At 38.8% G+C, this 27,249-nt stretch overlaps 1 protein-coding gene across 21 annotated transcripts in view; it reads right to left on the bottom strand.

The window, feature by feature from the left end:
- Nucleotides 1-27,249, bottom strand: part of KMT2C (lysine methyltransferase 2C) — a 303,468-nt gene that overhangs the window by 174,426 nt on the left and 101,793 nt on the right. For 19 of the 21 annotated variants that reach the window (XM_054495266.1, XM_063668006.1, XM_063668014.1 and 16 more), the window contains 4 exons: nt 20,738-20,879; nt 5,232-5,432; nt 1,906-2,054; nt 63-172 (listed from right to left, as the gene is read on the bottom strand). In XM_054495266.1, the coding sequence (XP_054351241.1) occupies nt 63-172; nt 1,906-2,054; nt 5,232-5,432; nt 20,738-20,879 (602 nt within the window). The remainder of the gene's footprint in view (nt 1-62; nt 173-1,905; nt 2,055-5,231; nt 5,433-20,737; nt 20,880-27,249) is intronic. The other 2 variants (XM_063668010.1, XM_063668021.1) reach the window with 1 other exon arrangement.

Raw genomic sequence — 27,249 nt, forward strand, 5'->3', positions numbered from 1 at the left:
AGTGAACTGATTAAAGTGAATGTTATAAAACTATGATTTAAATATTTGCTTTGTCTACTTACTTCTGTGCTCCCTGAGACAACAGCTTTGTCCACGTTCACTAACAATGGTTCTTCCATCTGGCATACTCCTAGTGACCACTCCACACAACGGTGATGAGCCCAACAAGTGCCTAAAATGTGAAAAATGAAAAGGAGCAAATGAGCAAACATTAAAAAAAATTAAAGCTAATAAATAAAGACATAAAACTTCAAAATCAACTCTACTATGTAAATATACAATGGCATCCTATATTTGTGATACCAGTAAAGTGGCCCTTCTAAAAATGTGGACCAACCACTGAGTGCCAGTATCAATATCAATCTGAGAAATTCTTAGAAATACAGAATCTGTCTGGGTGCAGTGGCTCACTCCTGTAATCTCAGCACTTTGAGGGGCCAAAGCTGGTGGATCTCTTGAGGCTGGGAACTTGAGACCAGCCTGGCTAACATGGCAAAACTCTGTCTCTACAAATTAGCTGGGCGTGGTGGCGCAAGCCTGTAATTCCAGCTACTCAGGAGGCTGAAGCACGAGAATCGCTTGAACCCAGGGGACAGAGGTTGCAGTGAGCTGAGATCGCGCCACTGCACTCCAGCCTATGCAACAGAGCAAGACTCCGTCTCAAAATAAAAACCAAAAAAATGCAGAAGCGCAGATCACAACTGAGATCTACTGAATCAAAAACTCTTGCAGTGGGGCCCAGCAATCTGTGTTTGGTTCTGTTTTTTTTTGTTGTTTTGTTTTGGTTTTGAGACAGGGTCTCACTTTTTTTGTTGCCCAGGCTGAAGTTCAGTGGCATGAAAACAGCTCACTGCAGCCTCAACCTCCAGGGTTCAAGCAATCCTCCTGCCTCAGCCTTGCCAAATAGCTGGGACTACAGGCACATGCCACCACACTCAGCGAATTTTTTTCATTTTTTGTAGAGACAGGGTTTCACCATGTTGCCCACGCTGGTCTTGAACTCCCGAGTTCAAGCGATCCACCTACCTCAGCCTGCCAAAGTGCTGGGATTACAGCTGTGAGCCACCGTGCCCTGCCAGCAATCTGTGTTTTAACAAGCCGTCTGGTTATTATGACGCACACACAAGTTTGAGAATCACTGAATTAGTGATTATTTCTTCAACAAACAAAATTAGTTTTTAGTCATTTTATTTAAATATTATATATGTATTTGGTATGTTTCTGGTATCTTTATATAAAACAAACAAAGTATTACTTAGTACTTTGTTGAGGTAATATACAAAGGAAATGCATAGAAAATAAACTACACATACACCTCTACTTCCCTCATCCCACAGTGAGAGCACATATCAATGATTATTAACACTTCAGCCTTTAAATTATCCATCACATAACACTTGAACCACTATCAGTCAATCTGCAGTTCAACTACAGAATGAGATGTACTTTAACTTCCAGTAGCACCACATCATGAGTGCTGAGTTACAATACTGTTATAATAAGATAATCTACCCGGCTAAGACCTATTTTCATTCACGCCCAAATAAAACAGACTCAGAATGCCACATTCCCCAAGTTCTCACTTTAAAGTATTCCCCTTTAAAATTTTCTCTCTTTTCTCAATTGTCAGATCTCCACGGCACCACTATCTACACCAGAATAAACACAAGTATTTTAAAAAGCATCCAGTCCGGTGGTGGTACTGTACAGATTTTAAATAAATTAGATAAACCTTATTAGACAATTTCTTTTACCTAACCAGGCATATTTAATAATGATTTTTTTATAGTATGATTCTAATTATTTCTAGACAAAAGGTATTTATTATTGAGGACACTAATAATACATTAAAATTAAAATGCTTCCAGAATTAAGAGGCAGTTATTATTGAAAACATGCCCATACCTGTAGAATCAAATAAGGCTTGGACATCAATGGCATCTGGAAGCCCAACCAGACTGAGTTCATCCCACAGTTTACCAGCTTGATCATCTGAAGCTGTCTGGGTGCTTACACTTACACAAGATACTATATTCTGCTGAGGAGATCGTTCTCTGAAAATAAAATAAAATAGCTGTGAAAGTGAAAACAAGCAGAAAATTGTTTCATTTTTAACTGTTTAAATGCAATGTACTGCCAAATCAATTTTAATTTATCAGGCTTTAACTGTCATAAAACAACTTTTAGAATTCATCTGTTAGTATTATCCATGGTATAATATTAACCTGGGTTGCCATATTACATCATATAGGTAACAAGTAAGAAAAAGAGTCTCCAAACCCACAAGGAAGTATTAAATTGTAAATTTGTTTTTCCATTCCATAATATAATGTTTTTAAAACCGACTCTCATATCCTAGTCAGGAATTGTATTTAACACATAAAATGAGTATTTCCTTTGGCTTTTCTTAAACGCTTACAAAACAAAACTTGATCAAATTAGAAATGTTTAGTCTGCTGTATCTTGACTGAGGACTGCCACAACAGAGGTGGCAGTTAACTGTGTAAAGAAAGGATATTTTCCAGGGAAAATGAAAACCCACTACAGACTTGTGAAAACAGAGGCAGAAGGAATGGAATGTATCAGCTGTAGCTTTCTTATGGTCCCGTCAACAAATCTCAACAGCTGGTCTGTGGCATGACGTTGCAAGTACTCTCAATCAAGACTGTACGTCACAAATTGGAAGTAAAAAGCAAAAGCAAAATAGCTACCAAAGGCATGTAGAATAAGGAAGATAGCATAACAGCAAAAACTATAGTCTAAAAAAAGAACATTGAATAAAGTAAACAACATATGGGAGATTTCAGGCTTTCAAGCTCTAACACTTTAGGTATTATTTAAGACCATTAAATAAACAAAAATGGCTATTGTACTTAATTATTAAATATGGGAAATCAGATGACTACCACTAAAACTTAAATCTTCTCCTAATACCATAGTATTTAACCTGATCATAATTCTGGATTAAATCACTATTGAATATAGATCATAACTCACTGCACTTCTGTATGCTGGATATTTATCATGATTCCTATTAAGAGAAAATCAGCACAATGACCAGGGTACTAAACATTTTTATACCTGGAATCATTGAAAGAAAAAAAGTATTAACATATTTCAATAAGTACATTTAAATATCAAACCATATAAAAATAACCAGTAATGTTTTTATGTTCAGCATTAGAAATGCATAGACTTTTTTAAAAAGGTTTAGCATGCTATGCTAACTTTAAATTCTCATTTTAATAAATGCCCACAGTAAAATGAGAACAAATTCTTTCCTGTAAGTATAATCTCTATTCCTACAAACATATTCTCCATTACAAATCATTGTCATTTTATTGGGAGAAAAAAAAAGACAAACAGTTCATTTATAACTACTAAGTGTTGTTTTAACATACTGTTTTGCACTAGTATTTGATGAGGGAAAGGGGTGTAAAAAAACCAAGAGAATGACTAATTTATTACTAATCAGGTCATAACCAGCAGCTTAATCAAATTCAACCTTCAAGTTTTGAGACTGGTTTATATGTATATACCATATCAGTAAGATATCAATGTCAACACTAAGGATGACAGCAGCCCAGCTTAGAAAGAGATATCAAGAGGAATCAGCTGAAATGCATACCCACAAAATTCTTAGTTATAAAACAAAAAAAGGAAAAAAATTCTTGATTTTTTTAGTTAGTGAAAATGAAAGACATTTTCAAAACCTCCTTTGTAAAATTGTTTTTTAAATTAACTAGCTATTTAAACTTCATTAGTAACATACATTTTGTAAATTTTGCAATCGTTACCAAGCTAAATTAATTGCCTACCCTTCAATGATGCTAAGTTTTGAAGTGTGCTTCATCAACTGGCATATTACCATTACTTATTAAGCTGGTAAGCACTAAGTATATATAAAGACTTTCATTTAAAAAGGCTATTTTTATATAATTATCTGAGCTCATAAGAATTTTCACTAAAAATTAATTTCACTTTTAAAACAAGGAAATGAAACCAATTCTATTTCTCAGGACAGGATTTTATATAACTGCCATTATTTAAGGCAGAACATGAGGATATAAGGTACAGCCTGATTCAGTCCATTAAATTTGCTAATAGACATTTTAAGTTTGCTGGCCTTTTGATTATTTTATTAAGATGTGTGTGCTCAACTGGCAACTAAAGATAAGGCTATAGCCTGCAAAACATCACAACTCTCCAAATATAGAACTTCTAAGTTTCCTTAAACTGTTTCACCTTAAATTCTTTTAAAAGATTCTCCCTCTTTTTATTGTTTCATTTCCTACTTCAGGTCTTCAAGGCATTGGCAGCAGTTCAAAACAAGGAGCCAATCAAATAAGTACAACACAACAATGATTTAGTACTTAAATTTGGATATAAGCCAGATAAGCACTTGAGTGATTACATCATAACCCTCAAGAGGCAGTGTTTGTTAGCTTTGCAAGCTAAATTAATTTTTACACGTTCTCATCAACTACAGAAACTTCTACTCCCTTAACCAGCACAGCCAAGTCTCCATATTAATATGGTCTTTAAACACAACTGTACAAAATATTTTAAACTATATCAGACAATGTGCCCGTGAATACAAACATACATACATCATTACAAAAAAAATTCCTTAAAAAAGAAAAAAGCATCTTCTGGGAGGGAAGGCAGGGGAGGGAGGGAGGAAAGAATGTATAGGACAGTGCAACATTTTCTGAAGCACACAAACTTATATATAAATTACATAAATTAAATGACTGAATGGATCAATGAATGAATGACACAAAAGACATGAGTAGTGAAAACCAATTCTGGATTTGCTATTGTATTATGTTATATTCTTACAATTAAAAGCTTATTTAGAGAAACAAAAGAAGGACTTCATTGATCTGTTTTATTATTATCTTCTTTCCATTTATAAATTCCATGAACGCCCTCCCTCTCAGCTTGTGTTATGCTCTTTGAAGTTTTCTTCCAAAAGTTTAGTGTTGTGATCACACCGCTTTCATATACAATTAATATAAACTTTTTTAAAAATAACAAGAAAAATTTGTGAAAAGGATAGTTTGTTGGATTAACTGGGTTAATGGTGAGTCAGAGTATCCCATAAATGTGGAAAACAGGAGAAACAGTTCAACAAGAACAATCCCATTTGAAAATTTATAAACATTATAATGGAAATAAATTATATGCAGTCTTAATCTATTCCAACATTTAAATTCGAAACTGCTTACTTTCTCTGTCCTCTTTGTTTTCGTGGTGCTGAGTTTTGCATTTTCTCATAGGTTCCACTGCTGTTGTCATCAATGTCCTTCTTGTTAGAAGGTTGGTTTCTCCATGGCAAGATAAATCCAGGCGTTACTCTGAATTGTTTTAAGTCTCCTTGTCCTAAGGAACTTTTTTCCCCACAGTAACAAAAAGCGCAGAGCTGTTCACTAGTAAAAATGAAATGTAAGTCAGAGAAGGAGAAAAGTAACTTTATTCAACTGCTTTAAGTGATAATTATAGATACTTGTGCTTTTAAATTATGTCTAAAGCGCAAGCTAAGCTTTTCAATCTATTTTCTACAGTCTATTCAGTGATTACCCATAAGAACAATTAAGTTTAATAATTATACATTTGGAATTCTACTTTTCCATAGCATTTTAAAAAGTAGTACACATATCAAATCCAAAAAATTCTAGTTAGTAGTTAGAAAAGTTATTTTCTTTTATATTTGACTAGAAAAAAAATCCAAGTAAGAAAGCTAAAGATGGGGGCCAAGCATGGTGGCTCATGCCTGTAATCCCAGTACTCTGGGAGGCAGAAGTTTGAGACCAGCCTGTCCAACGTGGTGAAACCCCATCTCTACTAAAAATACAAAAATTAGCTGGGTGTGGTGGCACACCCCTGTAATCCCAGCTACTCGGGTGGCTGAGGCACCTCGCTTGCATCCGGGAGGTGGAGGTTCTAGTAAGCTGAGATTGAACCACTGCACTCCAGCCTGGGTGACAGAGCAAGACTCTGTCTCAGGGAAAAAAAAAAAATGCAAGTTAAAAATGGGAAAGAAGGTAGAGTTTAGTAGCCACCCAACTGCATGACAGCTCTGTAAAACATATGGTGACAGTTTTATTTAACCACTTGATGGAACGTTCATTATGCATGATATATATATACCACACACATGCATACACACGGGGAGATATAAAAATATAAACTTAAATAGTTCCTGGGTTGAGTGGTAGTAGATTTTTGGGGAAGCAGAAGAGCTGAACTGGAAGGAGGAAAGGGATGATTAGGAGCAAAGGGGATTTTTTAGGCCAGTGAAACCATTTTATATGATACTATAATGGTAGATACTGAGCCCTAATGTCAACTATGGACTGTAGTTAAAAATAATGTATCCATATTGGTTTACCAACTGTAACACAACACACAATACTAATCGTGAGGGAAACTGCTGGGGGTAGAGGTGGGAGAATGGGCTCAATTTTTGTGTAAACCTAAAAATGCTCTAAGTCTATTAATAAAAAAAGAGAAAACATTTAAAAAGAGACAACAAACAATATACACATATGGAATATACACTTACTAAGAGATCTTAGAAAGAATGAAACTAAAAGGACTGCTTCCTCTTGATTCTATTTACACTTCACAAGATATTTACTGCTGCTATACCCAAATCCTCCTTCTTGGGCATTAAAGTTACCTCTACAGTATTTACCCCATGATCTTACATATCTTGCATTACCAGGTGATAGACTAACCTATAGCCTTTTGAGGTGACTTTTTAAAACATAGGTTTAAATCATATTGGACTCTCAACTAATTACTTTTATCAAAATTAGCTTTCTTTTTCTAATAAATTAACCTATTTCAAGTTCATGATAAACTATGTTGTCTGCTGGTACCGAGACATACACACATACACAAATTAAATGTAGTGTAATTTCAAAAAAAAAAATCAAGTCAAGTTGAAAAACAAAATTTATTCTTTCCAAAAAGAGACCACCACCATATGCTTTGCCAGTATCTTACTATCCCCCTATTTGTAATTTTCTCTGAGCTATTAAGCTTACATTTATTTCACCATATCCCATTTCTGGTTTGTTTCTTCCCCTAGAAACACTACCCATGAGAAGCAACAATCAGATTGACATCAGTCTTATCAACATTGATTGTAACAGCACTGATTAGAAAATGGAGCAATATTTTAAAGTTATTGCAGAAAAATACCTTAGCATTCAATTTCATATTCAAAACTATCGCTTAAATGTGAAGGTATAATAAAATTACTCTCTGGCTTAGAAGACCTCAGAAATTTTGCCACACAACAGATCCAAAATGAAAATACTTTTAGAGAAGTACTTAAATTATTAAAGAATTAGAAAAGGTTGTATGAAGGGAGGTCAAACACCTCAGAGTAATTTATTGTTGACTTTTTTTAATACGAGGTCAAGGGAAATTTCTAGCTTTTGGTCTGGCTGTAGAAAGCTGCAAGCAACATTGTGCCCAACCACACAACATAACCCAACCAGAGAATCTGCAAATCCACTTTTCTGAAACCCATCAGAGGGCAGAAATCAAAGGGCAACCAACTCACCATCAAATGAAAGACACTTTCATAAAGAAATGTGACAATAGCACCTCTGAGGAAGAGGCCACTGATATCATACCAGCAGGGTACTAAGAATTCAGTAAAAATTTTTAAGAAATTGCTAGAAGCCAAGTGTGAAACACAGTGAGACTATGTTAACACCTGTGACCACAGACAGGGGAATTCTAACTCACACAAAGGCTCCTCTTCATGTACCTCATTAGATGCTCACGCACTACAGCAACTCAGCCAGGAGCAGTGGCTCACACTGTAACCCCAGTGCTTTGGGAGGTCGAGGAAGGAGGATTGCTTGGCCCCAGGATTTTGAGACCAGCCTGGGCAACATAGTGAGACCCTGTCTGTATTTTAAAAAGAAAAAGAGGATGGGCATGGTGGCTCACACCTGTAATCCCAGCACTTTGGGAGGCTGAGACGGGCGGATCACAGGTCAGGAGTTCGAGACCAGCCCGGCCAACATGGTGAAACCCCGTCTCTACTAAAAATACAAAAATTAGCCAGGCATGGTGGCAGGCGCCCGTAATCCCAGCTACTCAGGAGGCTGAGGCAGGAGAATCACTTAAACCCAGGAGGCGGAGGTTGCAATGAACTGAGATCATGCCACTGCACTCCAGCCTAGGCGACAGAGCAAGAATCCATCTCAAAAAAAAAGAAAAGAAAAAACTTGTATACAGCGACTAAAAAACATTTTCTAAAATAGCATACGAAATCTTACTAGCCATTACAATAATGTAAACCAAAATCACCAATTAAAAGGCAAAAATCACCAATTAAAAGACCATTTTTGAGATTAGATTAAAATTAGATCTAAAAATTGGGTGCAGCTGGGTGCGGTGGCACACACCTGTAATCCCAGCACTTCGGGAGGCCTAGTTGGGCAGATCGCCTGAGGTGAGGAGTTCGAAATCAGTCTGGCCAACATGGTGAAGCCTCCCGTCTCTATTAAAAATACAAAAAAATTAGCCAGGCATGGTGGTGCGTGCCTGTAATCCCAGCTACTCGGGAGGCTGAGGCAGGGGAATTGCTTGAATCAGGGAGGTGGAGGTTGCACTGAGCTGAGATCGCACCACTGCACTCCAGCCTGGGCGACAGAGCAAGACTCCATCTCAAAAAATAAAAAATAAAAAAAAAATAGGTGCAAAAAATTTTGGAAGTATAGACACAAATGACACATAAAACAAGGACAAAAATGTTGATGGGAAAAGAGGTAAAAAGATACCAGGCAAACATAAACCCAAAGGAAGTTTGAGTGGCAATAATTTTATCAGACAAAATGAAAGTTATGTCAAAAAGAAAACACGACATTAGGGATGAAAAAGATGTTACACACTAACAAAATGATCAATAGTATAATAGATATCGATCATAACCACATACTCAGACCAACAGGCCTCAAAATGAATCTCGAATCTGAAAGAGATGGTTAAGCATCTCCAATCTGAAAATCCAAAATCTGAAATGCTCCGAAATTCAAAACTTTTTAAGCACCAACATGATATCACAAGTAGAAAATTTCACACCTAAGTACTTAATATAAACTTTGTTTCAAGCATAAAATTACTTAAATATTCTATAAAATTACCTTCACGCTATGTGTATAAGGTATATACGAAACATAAATGAATTTCTGTGGGCGGCAAGCCACCCAGGTGCCGAGGCAAGAGACCGAGGGCACGAGCTGTTCCAGTATAACAAAATATATAAAATAAGAATAGTTATACTATATAGATCATAAGATATGATTATATATGAATATCATTAATCATTAGTTTGTAGCAATTACTCTTTATTCCAATATTATAATAATCCTCGCTCTACAATCATAACCTAGGAAAAACCACGCCATACAGAGATAGGAGCTGAAGGGACATAGTGAGAAGTGACCAGAAGACTAGAGTGCAAGCCTTCTGTTATGCCCGGACAGGGCCACCAGAGGGCTCCTTGGTCCCAGCGTCTAGGAAGATGCCCGTTGCCAAGTGGACCGTGGTCTAGCGGTAGCGTCAGTGTCAAGGAAAAACACCCACTACTTAGCAGACCGGGCAAGGGAGTCTCCCTTTCCCCGGGGGAGTTTAGAGAAGACTCTACTCCTCCACCTCTTGTGGAGCACCTGACATTAGTCAGGCCCGCCCGCAGTTATCCGGAGGCCTAATTGTCTCCCTGTGATGCCGTGCTTCAGTGGTCACGCTCCTAGTCCGCCTTAATGTTCCATCCTGTACACCTGGCTCTGCCTTTTAGATAGCAGTAGCAAATTAGTGAAAGTACTAAAAGTCTCTGATAAGCAGAAATAATGGCGTAAGCTATCTCTCTCTCTCTCTCTCTCTCTCTCTGCCTCGGCTGCCAGGCAGGGAAGGGCTCCCTGCCCAGTGGACAAGTGACCCACATGACCTTACCTATCACTGGAGATGGCTCACAATCCTTACCCTGCCCCTTTGTCTTGTATCCAATAAATATCAGCGTAGCCTGGCATTCAGGGCCACTACCGGTCTCCACGTCTTGGTGGTAGTGGTCCCCCAGGCCCAGATGTCTTTTCTTTTATCTCCTTGTCTTGTGTCTTTATTTCTATACTCTCGTCTCCGCACACGGGGAGAAAACCCACCGACCCTGCGGGGCTGGACCCTACAAATTTCATGTTTATACATGTCTGCCATCCCCAAAATATCTTATTATGTATGCGCAAATATTCCAAAATCCAAAATCCAAAACACATCTGGTCCCAAACATTTTGATTTCGTTTTTTTTGAGATGGAGTCTTGCTCTGTTGTCCAGGCTGGAGTGCAATGGTATGGTCTTGGCTCACTGTAACCTCCACCTTCTGGGTTCAAGCAATTCTCCTGCCTCAGCCTCTCAAGTAGCTGGGACTACAGGCACACACCACAACATCTAGCTAATTTTTGTATTTTTAGTAGAGATGGAGTTTTGCCACGGTGGCCAGGCTGGTCTCAAACTCCTGGCCTCAGGTGATCCACCTGCCTTGGCCACCTAAAGTGCTGGAATTTACAGGCATGAACCACCGCACCTGGCCTGTCCCAAGCATTTTGGATAGGAGAAACTCAACCTGTACTAACAAAACTGGAAGACTAAAAAAATTAAAATCAACAACAGTGGAAGATTTTAATTATTTTTCTCAGAAAATACTATATCAAACCGATAAAAATTAAGTTGAACATCTTTATTGTTCATTATTTATTAATTACCTGAGCATAATAAATTAGTTTGAGATACTATATTCAGTTCTATCTACAACTAACAGTTCACATTCTTTTCAAGTATATTAAAATATTTCAAGAGTGGATTACATAGTAGGCCGTAAAAGAATACATGATACATAGCAAGTGACCAACATCATGCAGGCAACATTCTCTGACAATAATGCAGTAAAACTAACAATGTATAATAAATGGATAACTTAAAATTTTCTGGCCAGGTGCAGTGGCTCATGCCTGTAATTCCGACACTTTAGGAGGCCGAGGCAGGTGGATCACCTGAGGTCAGGAGTTTGAGACCAGCCTGACCAACATGGCGAAACCCCGTCTCTACTGAAAATACAAAAGTTAGCTGGGTGTGGTGGCACACGCCTGTAGTCCCAGCCACTCAGGAGGCTGAGGCAGGAGAATCGCTTGAACCTAGGAGGTGGTGGTTCCAGTGAGCCAAGATCGCACCATTGCATAGCTTGGGCAACAGAGCGAGACTCCTTTTCAAGAAAAAAAAAAAAATCCAAAAATTTGGAAACTAGAAAAGATACTGTTTAAGAATTTTTCACTTAAAATGGAAATCCCAATATGTGAAATAAAATCATAATGAAAATACTGAATATAAAATTGGTATAAAATATAAAATACTGAATATAAAAGTTTCAGTATATTACTGGAAGTCCTAGGCAGAGCAATATGGTCAAGAGAAAGACATAAGGGATCCCAGTAGGAAAGGAAGACGTGAAACTGTCTTTATTTGCTGATGGCATGATCTTATATATGGAAAACCCTAAAGACTCCACCAAAAAACTGTTAGAACTAATAAACAAATTTGATAAAGTAGCAGGATACAAAGTAAATATACAAAAATCAGTAGCATTTCTATATACTAACAGCAAACAATCCTAAAAGAAAATTAATATAATAATCTCATTTACAATAGCAACGAAAAAATTAAATACTTAGGTGTAATTTCAACCAGGGAGGTAAAAGACCTGTATACTGAAAACTATAAAACTCACAAAAGAAATTTAAGAAAACATCAAGAAATGGAAAGATATCCTATATTCATGGAATGGAAGAATTAATACTGTGAAACTAACTGTCCATACTACCCAAAGTGATCTACAGATTCAACGCAATATCTATCGAAATTCCAACGTCAATTTTGACAGAAATAAATTATCCTTAAATTTATATGGAAGCACAGAAGATATCAAACAGCCAAAACAACCTTGAGCAAAAAGAATAATGCTGGATGCATCACACTGTCTGATTTCAAAACATTACAAAATGACTGTAATCAAAATAGTATGGTACCGGCACAAAAAAACAAAAACAAAACATACATCTGGATAGGCACAGTGGTTCACACTTGTAATCCCAGCACTTGGGTAGGCTGAGGCAGGCAGACTGCTTGAGCCCAGGAGTCTGAAACCAGCCTGGGCAACACGGTGAAACCCCGTCTCTACTAAAAACACAAAAATAAGCCAGGGGTGGTAGTGAACACCTGTAGTCCCCGGTACTCAAGAGGCTGAGGTGGGTGGGTGGCTTCAGCTCAGGAGGCAGAGGTTGCAGAAAGCCAAGATCACACCACCGCACTCCAGCCTGGGCTAAGATACCACCCTGGCTCAAAAAACAAGAAGACACATCAACCAATGGAACAGGAATGAACTCACGCATTTACACTTGGTTGATTTATAACAAAGATGCCAAGAAAACACAATGGGTAAAGAACTGTCTCCTCAATAAATGGCACTGAAAAAACTGTATATCCATATGCACAAGAATAAAATCATACCCTTGTCTCAAATAACACACAAAAATCAATTCAAAATAGATGAAAGTCTTATGTTTAGGATGTCAAACTATTAAACTACTAGAATAAAACATAGGGAGAAAGTTCCATGTGGGCAATAACTTTTTGGATATGACCCTGAAAGCATAGGCAACAAAAGCAATAATAGACAAATGGGATGGCTAAACCACCAAGCTCCTTACGGCAAATGAAAATATTAACAAAGTAAAGAGACAACCCACAGAATGGGAGAAAATATTTAATATCCAAAATATATATGGAACCCAAATAAACAGCAAGAAAACAACCTGATTAAAAAATGGGCAAAGGACCTGAACAGACATTTCTCAAAAGAACACATACAAATGGCCAACAGGTACATGAGAAAATGCTCAGCATCACTACTCATTAGGGAAATGAAAATTAAAACAAGTATATATCACGTAACACCTGGCTATTGGCTAACAACCTAACAAATGGCTATTATTAAAAAGATGAAAGATAAGTATTGCCAAGGATACACAAAAAATGGAAGTCCTGTACATTGTTGTGGGGGTGTCAATTAGTACAGCCATTATGGAAAATGGTAAAGAGGTTCCTCAAAAAACTAAAAATAGAATTACCATATAATCTAGTAATCACACTTCTGGGTATATATCCAAAGGAACTGAAATCAATGTCAAAAGGATATCGGCATGCCCATGCTTACTACAGCATTACTTACAATAGCCAGATATGGAATCAACCTAAGTACCCATCAATAGATGAATGGATAAAGAAAACATGGTATATATAAACAACGGAATACTATTCAGCCTTGAAAAGCGGGAGGATGGGGAGTGGTGGCTCATGCCTATAATCCCAGCACTTTGGGAGGCCAAGGCTGGAGGACTGCTTGAGCCCAGATATTCAAAACCAGCCTGGGCAACATAGTAAGACTCCATCTCTACATAAAATTTAAAAAATTAGCCTGGTGTGGTGAGCACACACCTGTAGTCCCAGCCACTTGGAGGCTGTGGTGGGAGGATTGCCTGAACCCAGGAAGTTGAGACTGCAGTGAGCTGTAAGCACAGCACTGTACTCCAGCCTGGGCAACAGAGTGACATCCTTTCAAAGAAAAAAAAAAAAAGAGAGAGAAAGAGAAAGAAAGGAAGGAAGGAAAAAAAGGAAGGAAGGAAGGAAGGAAGGGAGGGAGGGAGGGAGGAAGGGAATGAAAAAAGACAGAGGGAAGGGGAGGTAGAAAAAGAGGGGGAGGGGAAGGGAAGGGAGGCAGGGAGGGGAGGGGAAGGGGATTAAGGAAGGGGGGAGGGAAGGAGGGGGAGAGAGAGAGAGAGAGAGAGAGAGAGAGAGAGAGAGAGAGAGAGAAGCGGGAGGGACCTGTCATCTGCAACAACTCAGATGAATCTAGAGGATATCATGCTAAGTGAAATAATCCAGGCACAGAAAGACAAATACAGCATGATCTCACTTATATGTAGAATCTAAAAAAGTTGAACTAAAAGAACCGGTAGTAGAGTGATGGTAACCAGACAGACACTCGGAGAAGGTAAGGCAGGAAGAAGGAAATAGTAAGTTGTTGGTCAAAGGATATGAAGGTTGAGACAGCAGGAATAGGTTTTGAGATATACTACATAGCAGGGTGACCTATATTTTAAAATAACTATTAGTTTGGTGCAAAGGATACGAAGGTTGAGACAGCAGGAATAGGTTTTGAGATATAGTGCATAGCAGGGTGACCTATATTATAAAATAACTATTAGTTTGGTGCAAAAGTGATTGCAGGTTCTGCCATTAAAAGTAATGGCAAAAACTGCAATCACTTTTGCACCAACTTAAGAGTAAATTTCAAATAACAAATGAGAGTTAATCAAGGTAATGGATGTTAATTTACTTGATTCAATCATTTCACTTTGCATTCATGAATTGAAACATCACACTGTACTCATAAATGTACAATTAGGATTTGCCAATCAAAAATAACATTTAAAAAATAATAAATGTATCATGAATCATTTTAGATAAAATTTATATGTTCTGAGAAAAATATAACATGAGAAAATTGGTACAAGTTGAAACAGACAGCTGAATAGAAAAAAATTTGGAGGTGGGGAGCAAATTTATGGAATACATATTCAAAGAAAAAAAATCTTTGAATTGAACTAGTAGTGACTTCATTTTCTGTAAGAAACCCCACAGACCCATGTAATTTTATGACAGTTACTTCAAACTTACATGAAGTCAATTCCTGTCTTAAACTAGTTGTTCTAGAAAATAAGAAAACTGAAAGATGCCTCACACACGAGGCTAGTGTAATCTTGTCTCCAAAACTAGGACATTACAATATTACAAAAATTCATATTGCTTATGAACATAAACAAAAATATTAGCTAACTAAAATCCAACAGCATGTTTAAAAAATGTCACAATAATGTTTATTGCAAGTAATCAAGTAATGCTTACTGCCTTCTACAGAAGCTTTTTCTTATTCAATTGTTTTGCTTCATTTTTAAATACATATGAACATAAGTTCTTTGTTAGTAATATGCTTTAGAAATATTTTTCCCTTTTCTGTCATTTATCTTTTTACTCTTGGTATTTTTCATGAAAAGTTTTAAATTTAAGCATAGCATTATTAATCAATCCTTTTCTTTTATTTCTTTTTTTTTTTTTTTTTTTGAGATGCAGTTTCTCTCTTGTCGCCCAGGCTGGAGTGAAATGGCGCGATCTGGGTTCACTGCAACGTCCACCTCCCAGGTTCAAGCAATTTTGCCTCGGCCTCCCAAGTAGCTGGGATTACAGGTGCCCACCACCACACCCAGCTAATTTTTGTATTTTTAGTAGAGATGGGGTTTCACCATGTTGGCCAGGCTGGTCTCGAACTCCTGACCTCAGGGATCCACCCACCTTAGCCTCCCAAAGGGCTGGGATTACAGGCATGAGCCACTGCACCTGGCCCCTTTTCGTTTTATGTGTGTTTTCTTTTTTTTTTTTGAGACAGGGTCTCACTCTGTCACCCAGGCTGGAGTGCAGTGGCAGGATCACAGCTCACTGCAGCCTCAACCTCCTGGACTCAAGTGATCCTCCCACCTCAGCCTCCTGAGTAGCACCACCAAGTCCTACTAATTTTTGTATTTTTTGTAGAGATGGGGTTTTGTCATGTTCGAGTCAGGCTGGTCTCGAACTCCTGGGCTCAAGCAATCCTCCTGCCTCAACCTCCCAAAGTGCTAGGATTATAGGCGTTAGGCATGAGCCACTGTGCCTGGCCAATCAACCCTTTTCTATAATTAGGGCTTTCCATTTGTTTTTTAAGTCTTTCCTTACCCCAAAGCAATGAAGAAATTCCTCTACATTAACTTCTTTTATTAATTTGCTTCTCACGTGTATAAGTCTATAAATTAACTGGATTAGACATGAATAAATTAGGTCTACTTTCTTTTTTTTTTTAAAAGTACATCTAATTGTTCTAGCACAATTGTTGAAAGAGACTTCCTTCCTCACTAATTTGTGATGCCCCTTTGTTATAAATAACCTGTCCTTATTACTCATGTATCTGTATCTGGGTTCCCTATTCTGATCCATTGGTCTATTGTCTGTTTCTGTGGTAATACAGCACTGACTTAATTTATTAGGGTGTTACGAAAAGTCTTAGTATCAAGTAAAGCAATCCTTCCTCTTCTTCATGGGTCCTTTGGCTTATCCTGTCTTTTGCATATTCATATAAATTAAAATCAGCTTGTAAAATTTACTGTAGAAATTTTTATTAGAATTTTCTTGAACCTACAGATCAATTGGGAAAGAATATCTTTCAAATACTGAATCCCCTAAAATGTGAGTATTATATTGCTATTATGTCTGTGTTCCTTAATCTTTCCAAAAAGTTTTATAATTTTCTCTATAAAAGTCTTACATTTTTGCACATAATCCTAGTCACATATTATTTTATATTATTGGAAAATAATATTCTAAAAAATACCATTTAACTCTGTTCCTAATATATATAAATACACGTGATTTTTGCATTTTGATTTTGTTATCTAGCAATCTTGCTAAAATCCTATTAATTATAATAGGATGATTATCTACAGATTCATTTAGAACATTTTATATACTGCACCATTAAAATTCATTAAATTCAGGCCAGGCACGGTGGCTCACGCCTGTAATCCCAGCACTTTGGGAGGCCGAGATGGGCGGATCACGAGGTCAGGAGATCGAGACCATCCTGGCTAACACGGTGAAACGCTGTCTCTACTAAAAATACAAAAAAATTAGCCGGGCGTGGCGGCAGGCGCCTGTGGTCCCAGCTACTTGGCAGGCTGAGGCAGGAGAATCGCTTGAACCCGGGAGGTGGAGCCTGCAGTGAGCCGAGATCGCGCCACTGCACTCCAGCCTGAGAGACAGAGCGAGACTCTGTCTCAAAAAAAAAAATAAAATAAAATTCATTAAATTAAATCTGTTCATCCTATTTTAAGGAAACTGTGGGACAGAGAGATATAAGTGAATAAATAAAGGTGAAAAAGTTGGAGCTTGGAATAAACACCAGGTCTGTATTACAGCATGCTGGCCTTCTCACAGTGCACATTCACCCTGTCCCGTCTAATGAAAATAACAGTGGGAGTGGTAGTATAGCCCAAGATAAATACATAACAATGGCATTGCTTATTAATCTACCTCAAGGTTATTTTTCCATGTGGTATGAGCATCAATCTACCTATATTTTTTACATAGATAGCCAATTATTGAGTAACCTATTCTTTTCCACTGATAGGCCATGATTATTATAAATGAAATTATCATATATTCATGAGTAGCTTTTAACTTTCATTCTCTGTACAAGTATTAGATGAGGACTAACAGTGACAGTGTGCTACTCACAGGTGACAAAAAGATAAGTCAGTCAGGCATACTCTGTCCTTAAGATCTGCAGAAGAACCAAGCAAGGAGGTTAAGAACTACAGTGGGTTCCCGAAGTAGACCTAGAGGATACAGAGGCACAGAATACTTTCAGAAGGCTCTCAGGCACCTGCTCTAAACTAGCAAATATTCTGCATTCCGTACCTCTCAATTCCACATATGCATTACATCATTTCTAATCTCTACATAACACATAGCAAAAAGTAAAGTTTATGGTAGTATCAAACTACAAAAATTTAAGCAGAACTTTAAATGCTTTTCAATCAACTAGAATTCATTATTCATCAAAAATATATTGGGCCAGGCACGGTGACTCACACCTGTAATCCCAACACTTTGGGAAGCCAAGGCGGGCGGATCACGAGGTCAGGAGATCAAGACCATCCTGGCTAACACACTGAAACCCCATCTCTACTAAAAATACAAAAAATTAGCCAGGCGTGGTGGCGGGCGCCTGTAGTCCCAGCTACTCAGGAGGCTGAGGCGGGAGAATGGCGTGAACCCAGGAGGCGGAGCTTGCAGTGAGCCGAGATCAGGCCACTGCATTCCAGCCTGGGCAACAGAGCGAGACTCTGCCTCAAAAAAAAAAAAAAGAAAAAGAAAAAAGAAAAAAGAAAAAAAAAAATTATACAGCACCTAATCTCTGTCAGGGACTATTAAGTGCAGGACACAGTGTGGTGAACAAAACCCACCAACAAAGTGCCTGTCTTCAGAGTTCACATGACAGTCAAATGAACTGTTAGAAAATAATAAGTGCCACAAAGAAAAATAAAGCAGGTTACTATGTAAAATATGGTGGGAGCTGCTGTTTTCTTTTCCATCCTACTCCTTTATTTTGAAAATGTTCAAACCTCCCAAAAAATATTGGAGGAGGAGGAAAGGACTACAGTATAACAAACACCGGTGCGTTCTTTACGTTGATTCACATTGTATGTTCTTTTTCCTAAGCTGACTGAGACTAAGCTGGATGTGGCCCTTCAGAGGAGGCTAGTATTATCAGCAAGGTGGCCTCTCTGGGAGGTAAGCCAGGAGACAAGCAGAGCAAGCACCAAAGCTCTCAGACAGAAACCCCATCAGCACATTTAAAGGAGTGAGGCCAATGTGGTGAGAGCACAGTGAGTGACAAATGACATGAGAGAGGCAGTCAGGAACAGATCACACCTTGTAGACATGGTAAGTACTTGAAATTATGAATATAATTTAAATATAATAGTCATGAAAGAGAGTGGAGAGTGGGGACCTGATTATCATTATTAGAATAATTTTTGCAACTGTGCTATAAACAAATTGGACTATGGAAAGGTAAAGAGAAGCAGAAAGACTGGTTAAAAGGCTACTACAACTTCCAAAGGATAACAGTGACTTCAACTAAAATGTTAGGCAAGTTAAGACACTAACAAGTTGTTTGGGTTATCGAGTTGAGCTGCAAGGTATGAGAAAAGATAGAAATCAAGGATCAACTTTCAAAGTTTCTGGACTAAACAACTGAGTGAATACTGACATTATTTACTGAAATGAGGAAATCGTGGAGAGAAGCAGATTTGGGGCAGAGGTGGAGGCAGAATCAAGCATGGTACTGGACATGTTAAGGGTGAGGTGTCTAATACACTTCCAAATGGAGATGTCAAGCAAACAGTTGGACATAAAAGTCTGGAGTTCAGGTAAAGAACAGTAATGGAAATGAACACTTGAGACTCTTAAGGGCACACACAGAGGTTACAGCTATCAGAATGAATGAGCTTTCTTTCCCAGGGAGTGAACAGAGACAAAAAGTAGACAAGATATCTGAGGACTTATCCTTAAGAACTCCAAAATTATAAACATGTAGAGTCTCCATGGCAACTAGCAAAAGATAAAATGAGGAGTGAGATGTCCCAAAAGCAAAAGAAAGAAAATGCTTCAAGAAGATGAGAGAGGTCAGGTGCAGTGGTTCATGCTTGCAATTTCACCACTTAGGGAGGCTGAGACAGGAGGATTGCTTCAGCCCAGGAGTTCCAGACCAACCTGGATAACACCAAGAGACCCAATCTCTACCAAAAAAAGGTTAAAAATTAGCCAAGTATGGTGGCACACACCTTTAGTCCCAGCTACCTGGGAGGCTAAGGTGGGAGGATCAGCTGAGCCTGGGAGGTTGAGGCTGCAGTGAGCTGTGATCACACTACTGCACTCCAGCTTGAGCAACAGAGTAAGACCCTTCCTCAAAAAATAAAAAAATAAGAAAGGAAAGGAAGAAAAGGGAAGAGGAAAAGGAAGCAGAAGGGAAACGAAGGGAGGAAGGAGGGAGAAGGGATGGAGGGGAAGGAGGGAGAAAGGGAGGGAAGGAGGGAGAAAGGGAGGGAAGGAAGGAGGGAAAGAAGGAGGGAAAGAAGGGAGGGAGAGAGGTAAGGAGGGAGGGAAGGAAGGAGATGGGAGTACCAAACTGATGGATAATTTCATTGTTTTATTCATGTCTTTCAAATAAGGTCTAAAAACTCTTAAGACTTCAAAGCTGAATTATACAATGATAGGTTACAGGCCCATTGTAGTGGCTCGTGCCTGTAATCCCAGCACTTTGGGAGGCCGAGGCAGGCGGATCATGAGGTCAGGAGATCGAGACCATCCTGGCCAACATGGTGAAACCCTGTCTACCAAAAACACAAAAATTAGCTGGGCATGGTGATGCATGCCTATAATCCTAGCTACTCAGAAGCCTGAGGCAGAAGAATCTCTTGAACCAGGGAATTGGAAGTTGCAGTGAGCCGAGATGGCACCACTGCACTCCAGCTTGGTGACAGAGCAAGACTCCATCTCAAAAAAAGGTGGGGAGGGGGGGTGGCGGGGGCAGAAAAAAGAAAGAAAAAAATAGGTTATAATGTCCTGTGTTTCCTTTTTTAATGAATGGGGAGAAGGTGAGGAACAAAAGTATAAACTTAAGTTTACAGGTAAGTATAAAAAATTAATCCTCATGCTAAATGCTCACATTTATGTCTTCTGCCAGGAATAGCACATTGGTAATATTCTGTACTGGCCTGAGGTGACTAGAGTAAAACCCTAGTGTGCTGCCCTGCTCTACAATTGCCTAAGCCCACAGATGTAACTCATCCCAACTAAACACAGAGGTATCAGCTTCAAATTTAGCTACTAAATCATAAAATCCCACCCAGATTTTCATCCTAAACTCATATTCCTTGAATTTTCTCTACAGTCATTTCACTGCTTTATTCCTGTCACTAATATCCAATCCTGCTGCATTCATTCTCTAACCTGATTTTGGCTTCTACACCAACAGAGACCAGGGAGTTTGCCGATTCCTCAGACACAGATCGCTGAAGAGTTGGAATTAGCAGTTTGCTGTTATCCACTTCTGCTTCAGCATCCTCTTCTGCAGATTGTTCTTTGATTTCTGCTTAACAGTAAACAAGAGAAAACAGTCATTTTTGTATTTATATTAATCACTGGTGAATTTATCTATAAAGCATAGGTCATAATGTAAAAAGAAACAACAAATAACAATACTTCACTAATACAAAAAAAGTTTATGCATGTAATTAGTGGTATTGTGCATCTTTATTCTCTACTGCAAAATGATTATCAAAATAATGTGAAGCATGGTATACTTTTCCTTGTGCCGAAATTATAGCTGACTCAGAGAAGTTTCATCCTAGTAATAAATGTTAAGAATCTTGGCCAGGCATGGTGGCTCATACCTGTAATCCCTGCACTTTTGAGAGGCCAAGGCAAGCAAATCCCTTGAGCTCAGGAGTTTCAGACCGGCCTGGGCAAGATGGTGAAACCTCATCTCAACAAAAAATGTAAAAATTAGTGAGGCAACGTGGTGAGTGCTTATAATGTCAGCTACTCAGGAGGCTGAGATGGAAGGATATGCCTTGAACCTGGGAGGCGGAGGCTGCAGTGAGCTGGGATTGTGCCACTCAGGCCTAGGTGACAAAGCCAGACCCTGTCTCAAAAAAAAAAAAAAAAAAAAAAAAAGAATCTTATTTTTGGCCAGGTGTGGTGGCTCACACATGTAATCCCAGCACCTTGAGAGGCTGAGGCAGGCATATTGCTTGAGCCCAGTAGTTCAAGACAGCCTGGGAAACATGGCGACACCCCATCTCTACAAAAAATTAGCCAAGCCTAGTGGCACACGCCTGTAGTCCTAGCTACTCAGGTGGCTGAGGTGGGAGAATCAATCAAGCCCTGGCAGCTGAGGCTACAGTGAGCTGTGATGGTACCACTGGACTCCAGCCTGAACAACACATCTAGATCCTACCTCAACAACAACAACAGCACCAATAAAAGATTTTCTTTCTTTTTTTTTTTTTTTTTTTTTTTTGATGGAGTCTCGCTCTGTCACCCAGGCTGGAATGCAATGGCGCGATCTCGACTCACTGCCACCTCTGCCTCCCAGGTTCAAGCAATTCTCCTGCCTCAGCCTCCTGAATAGCTGGGATTACAGGTGCCCACCACCATGCCTGGCTAATTTTTGTATTTTTAGTAGAGACTGGGTTTCACCACATTGGCCAGGCTGGTCTTGAACTCCTGACCTCAGATGATCCACCCGCCTCGGCCTCTCAAAGTGCTGGAATTATAGGCATGAGCCACCGTGCCCGGCCAAAAAAAGAATCTTATTTTCAGGATTATAGCAATTGGTCTACAGAACAAATGTATTTCAAAGTGACTCATTAAAAATTGTTTCACACTTTATAAAACAATCATTAAAAGATTCATTATGTACCCTAATTATTACCCATTCTAAAAGCTTAATATTTGAAAAGGACAAACCTTCACTTTATTGCCTTTTTCCATTCTCCTTGAGTCCAACCCCAAACACCTTAAATGTTCTTTCTCAGGAGGCAGCCTAACAGCTGAGAGGATTTCCACACACCACTACCCCAACATCATTCTTCTTCTTTAATAAAAATTATATGCCCACTCTGTCTGTCATACTCTATTACTACAATGAAGGGACATTACACCTCCCCACCAGTGCTCATGATGCAGTTCCATGCTCTTGGCTGGCTCCTGGCTGGCTCCTGCTTTTCTAACTTGAAATTTATTTAGACCTTTCTGCATCACTAACCCCAAACAAACAAAAAAAATCTTAAAGTCCTTTCAAGCGCCTCTTCTCTGTCTTTCCTTTTACCACCAATTTCATGAGATGGCATGACTGAACTCTACCACCTTCCCCTTCAACTATACCTTTCTAATAGTATCCAGCCTCCTATTATAACAATTATTCTCAGCTGGGTGTGGTGACGCACACCTGTGATCCCAGCACTTTGGGAGGCCAAGGTGGGCGGATCACCTGAGGTCCGGAGTTCGAGACCAGCCTGACCAACATGGTGAAACCCTGTCTCTACTAAAAATATAAAATTAGCCGGGCATGGTGGCACATGCCTGTAATCCCAGCTACTCGGGAGGCTGAGGCAGGAGAATCGCTTAAACCTGGGAGATGGAGGTTGCAGTGAGCCAAGATCATACCATTGCACTCCAGCATGGGCAACAGGAGCGAAACTGCGTCTCAAAACACACACACACACACAATTATTCTCGTCAACACCACCAATGGACCAACGGCAAAAGAATTAACAATCCAGTTAGCACCCACAAGCTTTCTTCAAACATCCTAAAAATTCACTTCACACCAGGACCACTTCCTCCTTAGTGAAATGATCTTCTATCTTTTATAAGCACAGAGATATAATAGTCTAATATCTATCTCTTCAGCTGGTTTCCTTTAGACCTCTAAATATAGGTACATATGTAGAGATGGGGGTCTCACTATGTTGCTCAGGTTAGTCTCAAATTCCTGGCCTCAAATCATCCTCCTGCCTTGGCCTCCCAAAGTGCCAAGAATACAGGCATGAGTCACTACTCTCAGCCTATAAGCGCCTCTTTGAAGAACTTATTTATTATCCACATTTCAACAATTTCCTCTGGACTTTATGATTTCTAAGTCAACATCTCTAGCACTAACTCCTCTCCTGAGTTCCACAACATATTTCAACTATACACTAGACATATTTAGCAGCTTGAACACTAAATTTCACACAAAACTTTATCTCTTATCTCTCAGATTAGCACTTCAATCTGACTTCCCTCTTTTAAAAAAAAAAACTATCTTCTACATTCAAAATGAATTTTAGAAAAGTATTTTGAAAAACAATTTGTATAACTGTTCTTGCGTAGTTAGAAAAAACTACAAATAATTGTAAATCCTATCAAATCATAAAATTAATGATAATATGAAGCATCAAACAGATGGTTTTGGTTTTCATACTTAAAATAACATGTTTCTTTTCTTTTTTAAAAAATTGAAATAGAAAGCTGACCTTAAATTAAGTGTTTATACAGTCTATCAATCAAGGTGTCCTGTCTATCCCTAGAGACAAAATTGATAAAGTATCTAGAATCAAATCTAAAAATATGTAAGCTTGTATTCAAAAGGAATAATAAAATGAAAATTTACATTTCTATGTGACAAATGACCTCATGAATGAAATGAATGTGTCACAGATGAGAGAAAATAAATACAATCTGAATCCCCCCCCAAAAAAGGTATTCAGATCAAGAATAGCTAAATAACTCCAAAGATGAACAAGGCACATAAAACTGTAGAAAGCAGACAAAGGGGCCGGGTGCAGTTGCTCACGCCTGTAATCCCAGCACTTTGGGAGGCTGAGGCGGGCAGATCACCTGAGGTCAGGAATTCGAGACCAGCCTCAACATGGAGAAACCCCGTCTCTACTAAAAATACAAAATTAGCTGGGCAAGGTGGTGCATGCCTGTAATCCCAGCTATTCAGAAGGCTAAGGCAGGAGAATTGCTTGAACTTGGGAGGCGGAGGTTGCGGTGAGCCGAGATCATGCCATTCCTCTCCAGCCTGGGCAACAAGCACAAAACTCCGTCTCAAAAAAAAAAAAAAAGAAAGAAAGAAAGTAGACAAAGGACAAAATCCATACTCTTCATCTTCTATACTTTTCAAGTTTTAGTAGGGCACATAACTGCTCAGCTAGAGACTTTATTCCCCAACCCTCTTTGCAGCAAACCATGGCAAGTTCTTACCCAGGAGAATATGACCAGAAGCAACTGCGCAACCTCATCTAAAAGGAAGTGACCTGCTCTTAACTAAATTATAGTCCCCTTTCCTACAGACTGGAATGGACATGACAGCAACCCCGTTGCAATGCTGCCAATGAGGCGCAATGCTCCAGGTCATGGCAGAGAGACAAGACAGAAGAAACCCGGGTCAACAAACAATAATATGGAGCAAAAGACGACTCATCAGCCTACACCTCTCCATCCTCAGAAATATTACATGAGAGAAGATCAATTTGTTTTATTTAAGCCACTGCTATATTTTGGGGTCTCTGTTACAGTAGTTTAACCCATGCCCTAATTAACACAGAAAACTGGTATTAAAGAGTGAAGAACTGCCGTAACAAAATCTTCAAGTGGCTTGATCAGGCCATGAGACACTGATAATGGAGTCTGAAAATCAACTGACCCTTTTTATGCTATATTAAAATATTTAATATAGCTATGACTTACAACAATTTGGAATGTAGGCTGTACCTACAGAGCCTGTAGCTCTAGGGAAAGCATCTGGAATGAGCCAAAGGGTATTCTGTGTTGCCTCTCTCTAGTATTTTTACAGCCAAAGATAGAAAAGAATACAATTCTGCTAGAGAGACTCTCTCTGCCTGCCTATTATATTCAAAGTACTATAAAATTATCACATATATAAATACCTGTGTGAAAGCATTTCATTTCTACTCAGAGAGTCCCAGAATACATTTTGGGATATACCCATTTTATACCATTCTTACTACTGGGTAACAAGAAAGGGAAGAGAAAAATAAGTGACAAACTCAAGGAGGAGTAAGAATAGTGCCTTCAGAAACTTACTGACAATGAGCCAAATGGACCAGGGTCGCAAATCATTACATTACCCTGGAAACACATTTTTTCCTGGAGCCAGATCCGTTGATCTCCACTCCCAAACTGTGTTCCCTCCAATAAAGTATGACTTGTCTGCTTCCTTTTACTATGTTGCTATCTACCATATATGACCTCTAGTCAAAAATGTCTTTCTCCTAGCAAAGTATATAACAGTTTCAGCTTTTTCCTTATTTTTGTCCCCAAAAAAGAAAATACATAGCACTTTTATTATTTTTAGGGGAGTTTTATTGCTTACAGCTAAGGGAAAACAAATAGGACAATGTCTATCTCTCCCTCGAATTAGAGCCAGAAGGAAATAGAAAAGTTAAATGTTAATGTTACTGGTTGGCCAGTAGGTTTGCAGGTATACAACCTTTTGAAATTATGTTTCCTGCATTTCAAAGAGGAAAAAAACCAGATTCAGACTATAGGGTTTTTTGGTTTGTTTTTGTTTTTTAAGAAATAGGACCGGCACCAGATCGGATCCCACAAAGCAGGTAAGAAGACAGGCTTTCAGAGTTCATCCTGTTCTCTTTTCTCCTCTAGCTATTATTATTACTGGCTCTGCCCATGATTCTAACCTGGATCTGCTAAAGAAATAGTAGGGAGTGATAAGTTTTGGTTTTACTTTTGGTTTAGCTTTTGTTGTTTCAGTCTTGTGTTCTTTAACAAATAAAGAGGACTCTATGACTGCTTCCTAGGTAGCAGTAATTCCTGCCACAAAATAGGAACAAACAATAAAAAAGGTATCACTAAATATGTGATACTTCATGTAATAATACAAGCTGTCTTTAACTGTCACTCTTCATTTGGTAGACTATGTTAGATCTTAGTATCTGTCAAAGTCAAGGCAGGACAACTGAGTGTTTATGTCTCTCTCTCTTCTCCTAATCCTAGTCTTCAAACAATTGTCAGAGTTTGGCAGCAGAATGTGAAACAGACTGCTCTGGATAAAAATGATGTCAACCAGGGATCCAACCAGAGATGTCATCCAGAGATGCTCGGGATGAAATGACTACAAACCCAGTGATATCTGAGGAAATATTCCTGATGCCAGTACTTAATTATCTCTAGTTTATTATTAAAAATGTACTTTTAAATACTATCCTATGCTTTGCCTAAAGAAAGAAGCTAGCCATTCAACCAATAAAACAGTCCAGGTTTGGCGACTCCACCACTTCGCAGAGTTTTTGCCTTTCATGAGGTTCAATTAGCTCAAACTGCCTGCAAGCCAAACTGTGGAAATTGGAGCAGACATTTAAAAAATTACACTGCATTTTAAAAAATTCAGTGTAGTATTTTTCTTGAATATAAAATCCCCAATATATCTTTCCCCTGACTTTGAACCTGACCTAAAATACAGGCAGTGGCACTTGGTCACAAAATGCACCGAAGTCAGAAAGGTGGGGACAACTGCAACCCTGGGATAAGGACAGGTGAGGCAATTTCATCTGTAGCCACTATCTACGGATAATCTCCATCCACTAGGTGGCACATGTACAGTGGTAATTGTACTAAAGAACCTAATCATTGACCTGGCGTGGTGGCTCAAGCCTGTAATCCCAGCACTTTGGGAAGCAGGAGGATCACTTGAGCCCAGAAGTTCAAGACCAGCCTGGGCGACAAGGCAAAAGCAAAAAAAATTCAGCCAGCCTTGGTGGCACACACCAGTAGACCCAGCTATTCAGGAGGTTGAGGTGGAAGAATCACTTGAGCCTTGGAGGCAGAGGTTGCAGCTGCACCAAGATCACACCACTGCACTCCATCCTTGGTGACAGAGCAAGTCCCTGTCTCAACAATAACAATAAAAAAGAGAACCTAATCACATATAA

This window comes from Pongo pygmaeus, chromosome 6 (genome assembly GCF_028885625.2).
Source record: "Pongo pygmaeus isolate AG05252 chromosome 6, NHGRI_mPonPyg2-v2.0_pri, whole genome shotgun sequence".
Classification (NCBI taxonomy): domain Eukaryota; kingdom Metazoa; phylum Chordata; class Mammalia; order Primates; family Hominidae; genus Pongo; species Pongo pygmaeus.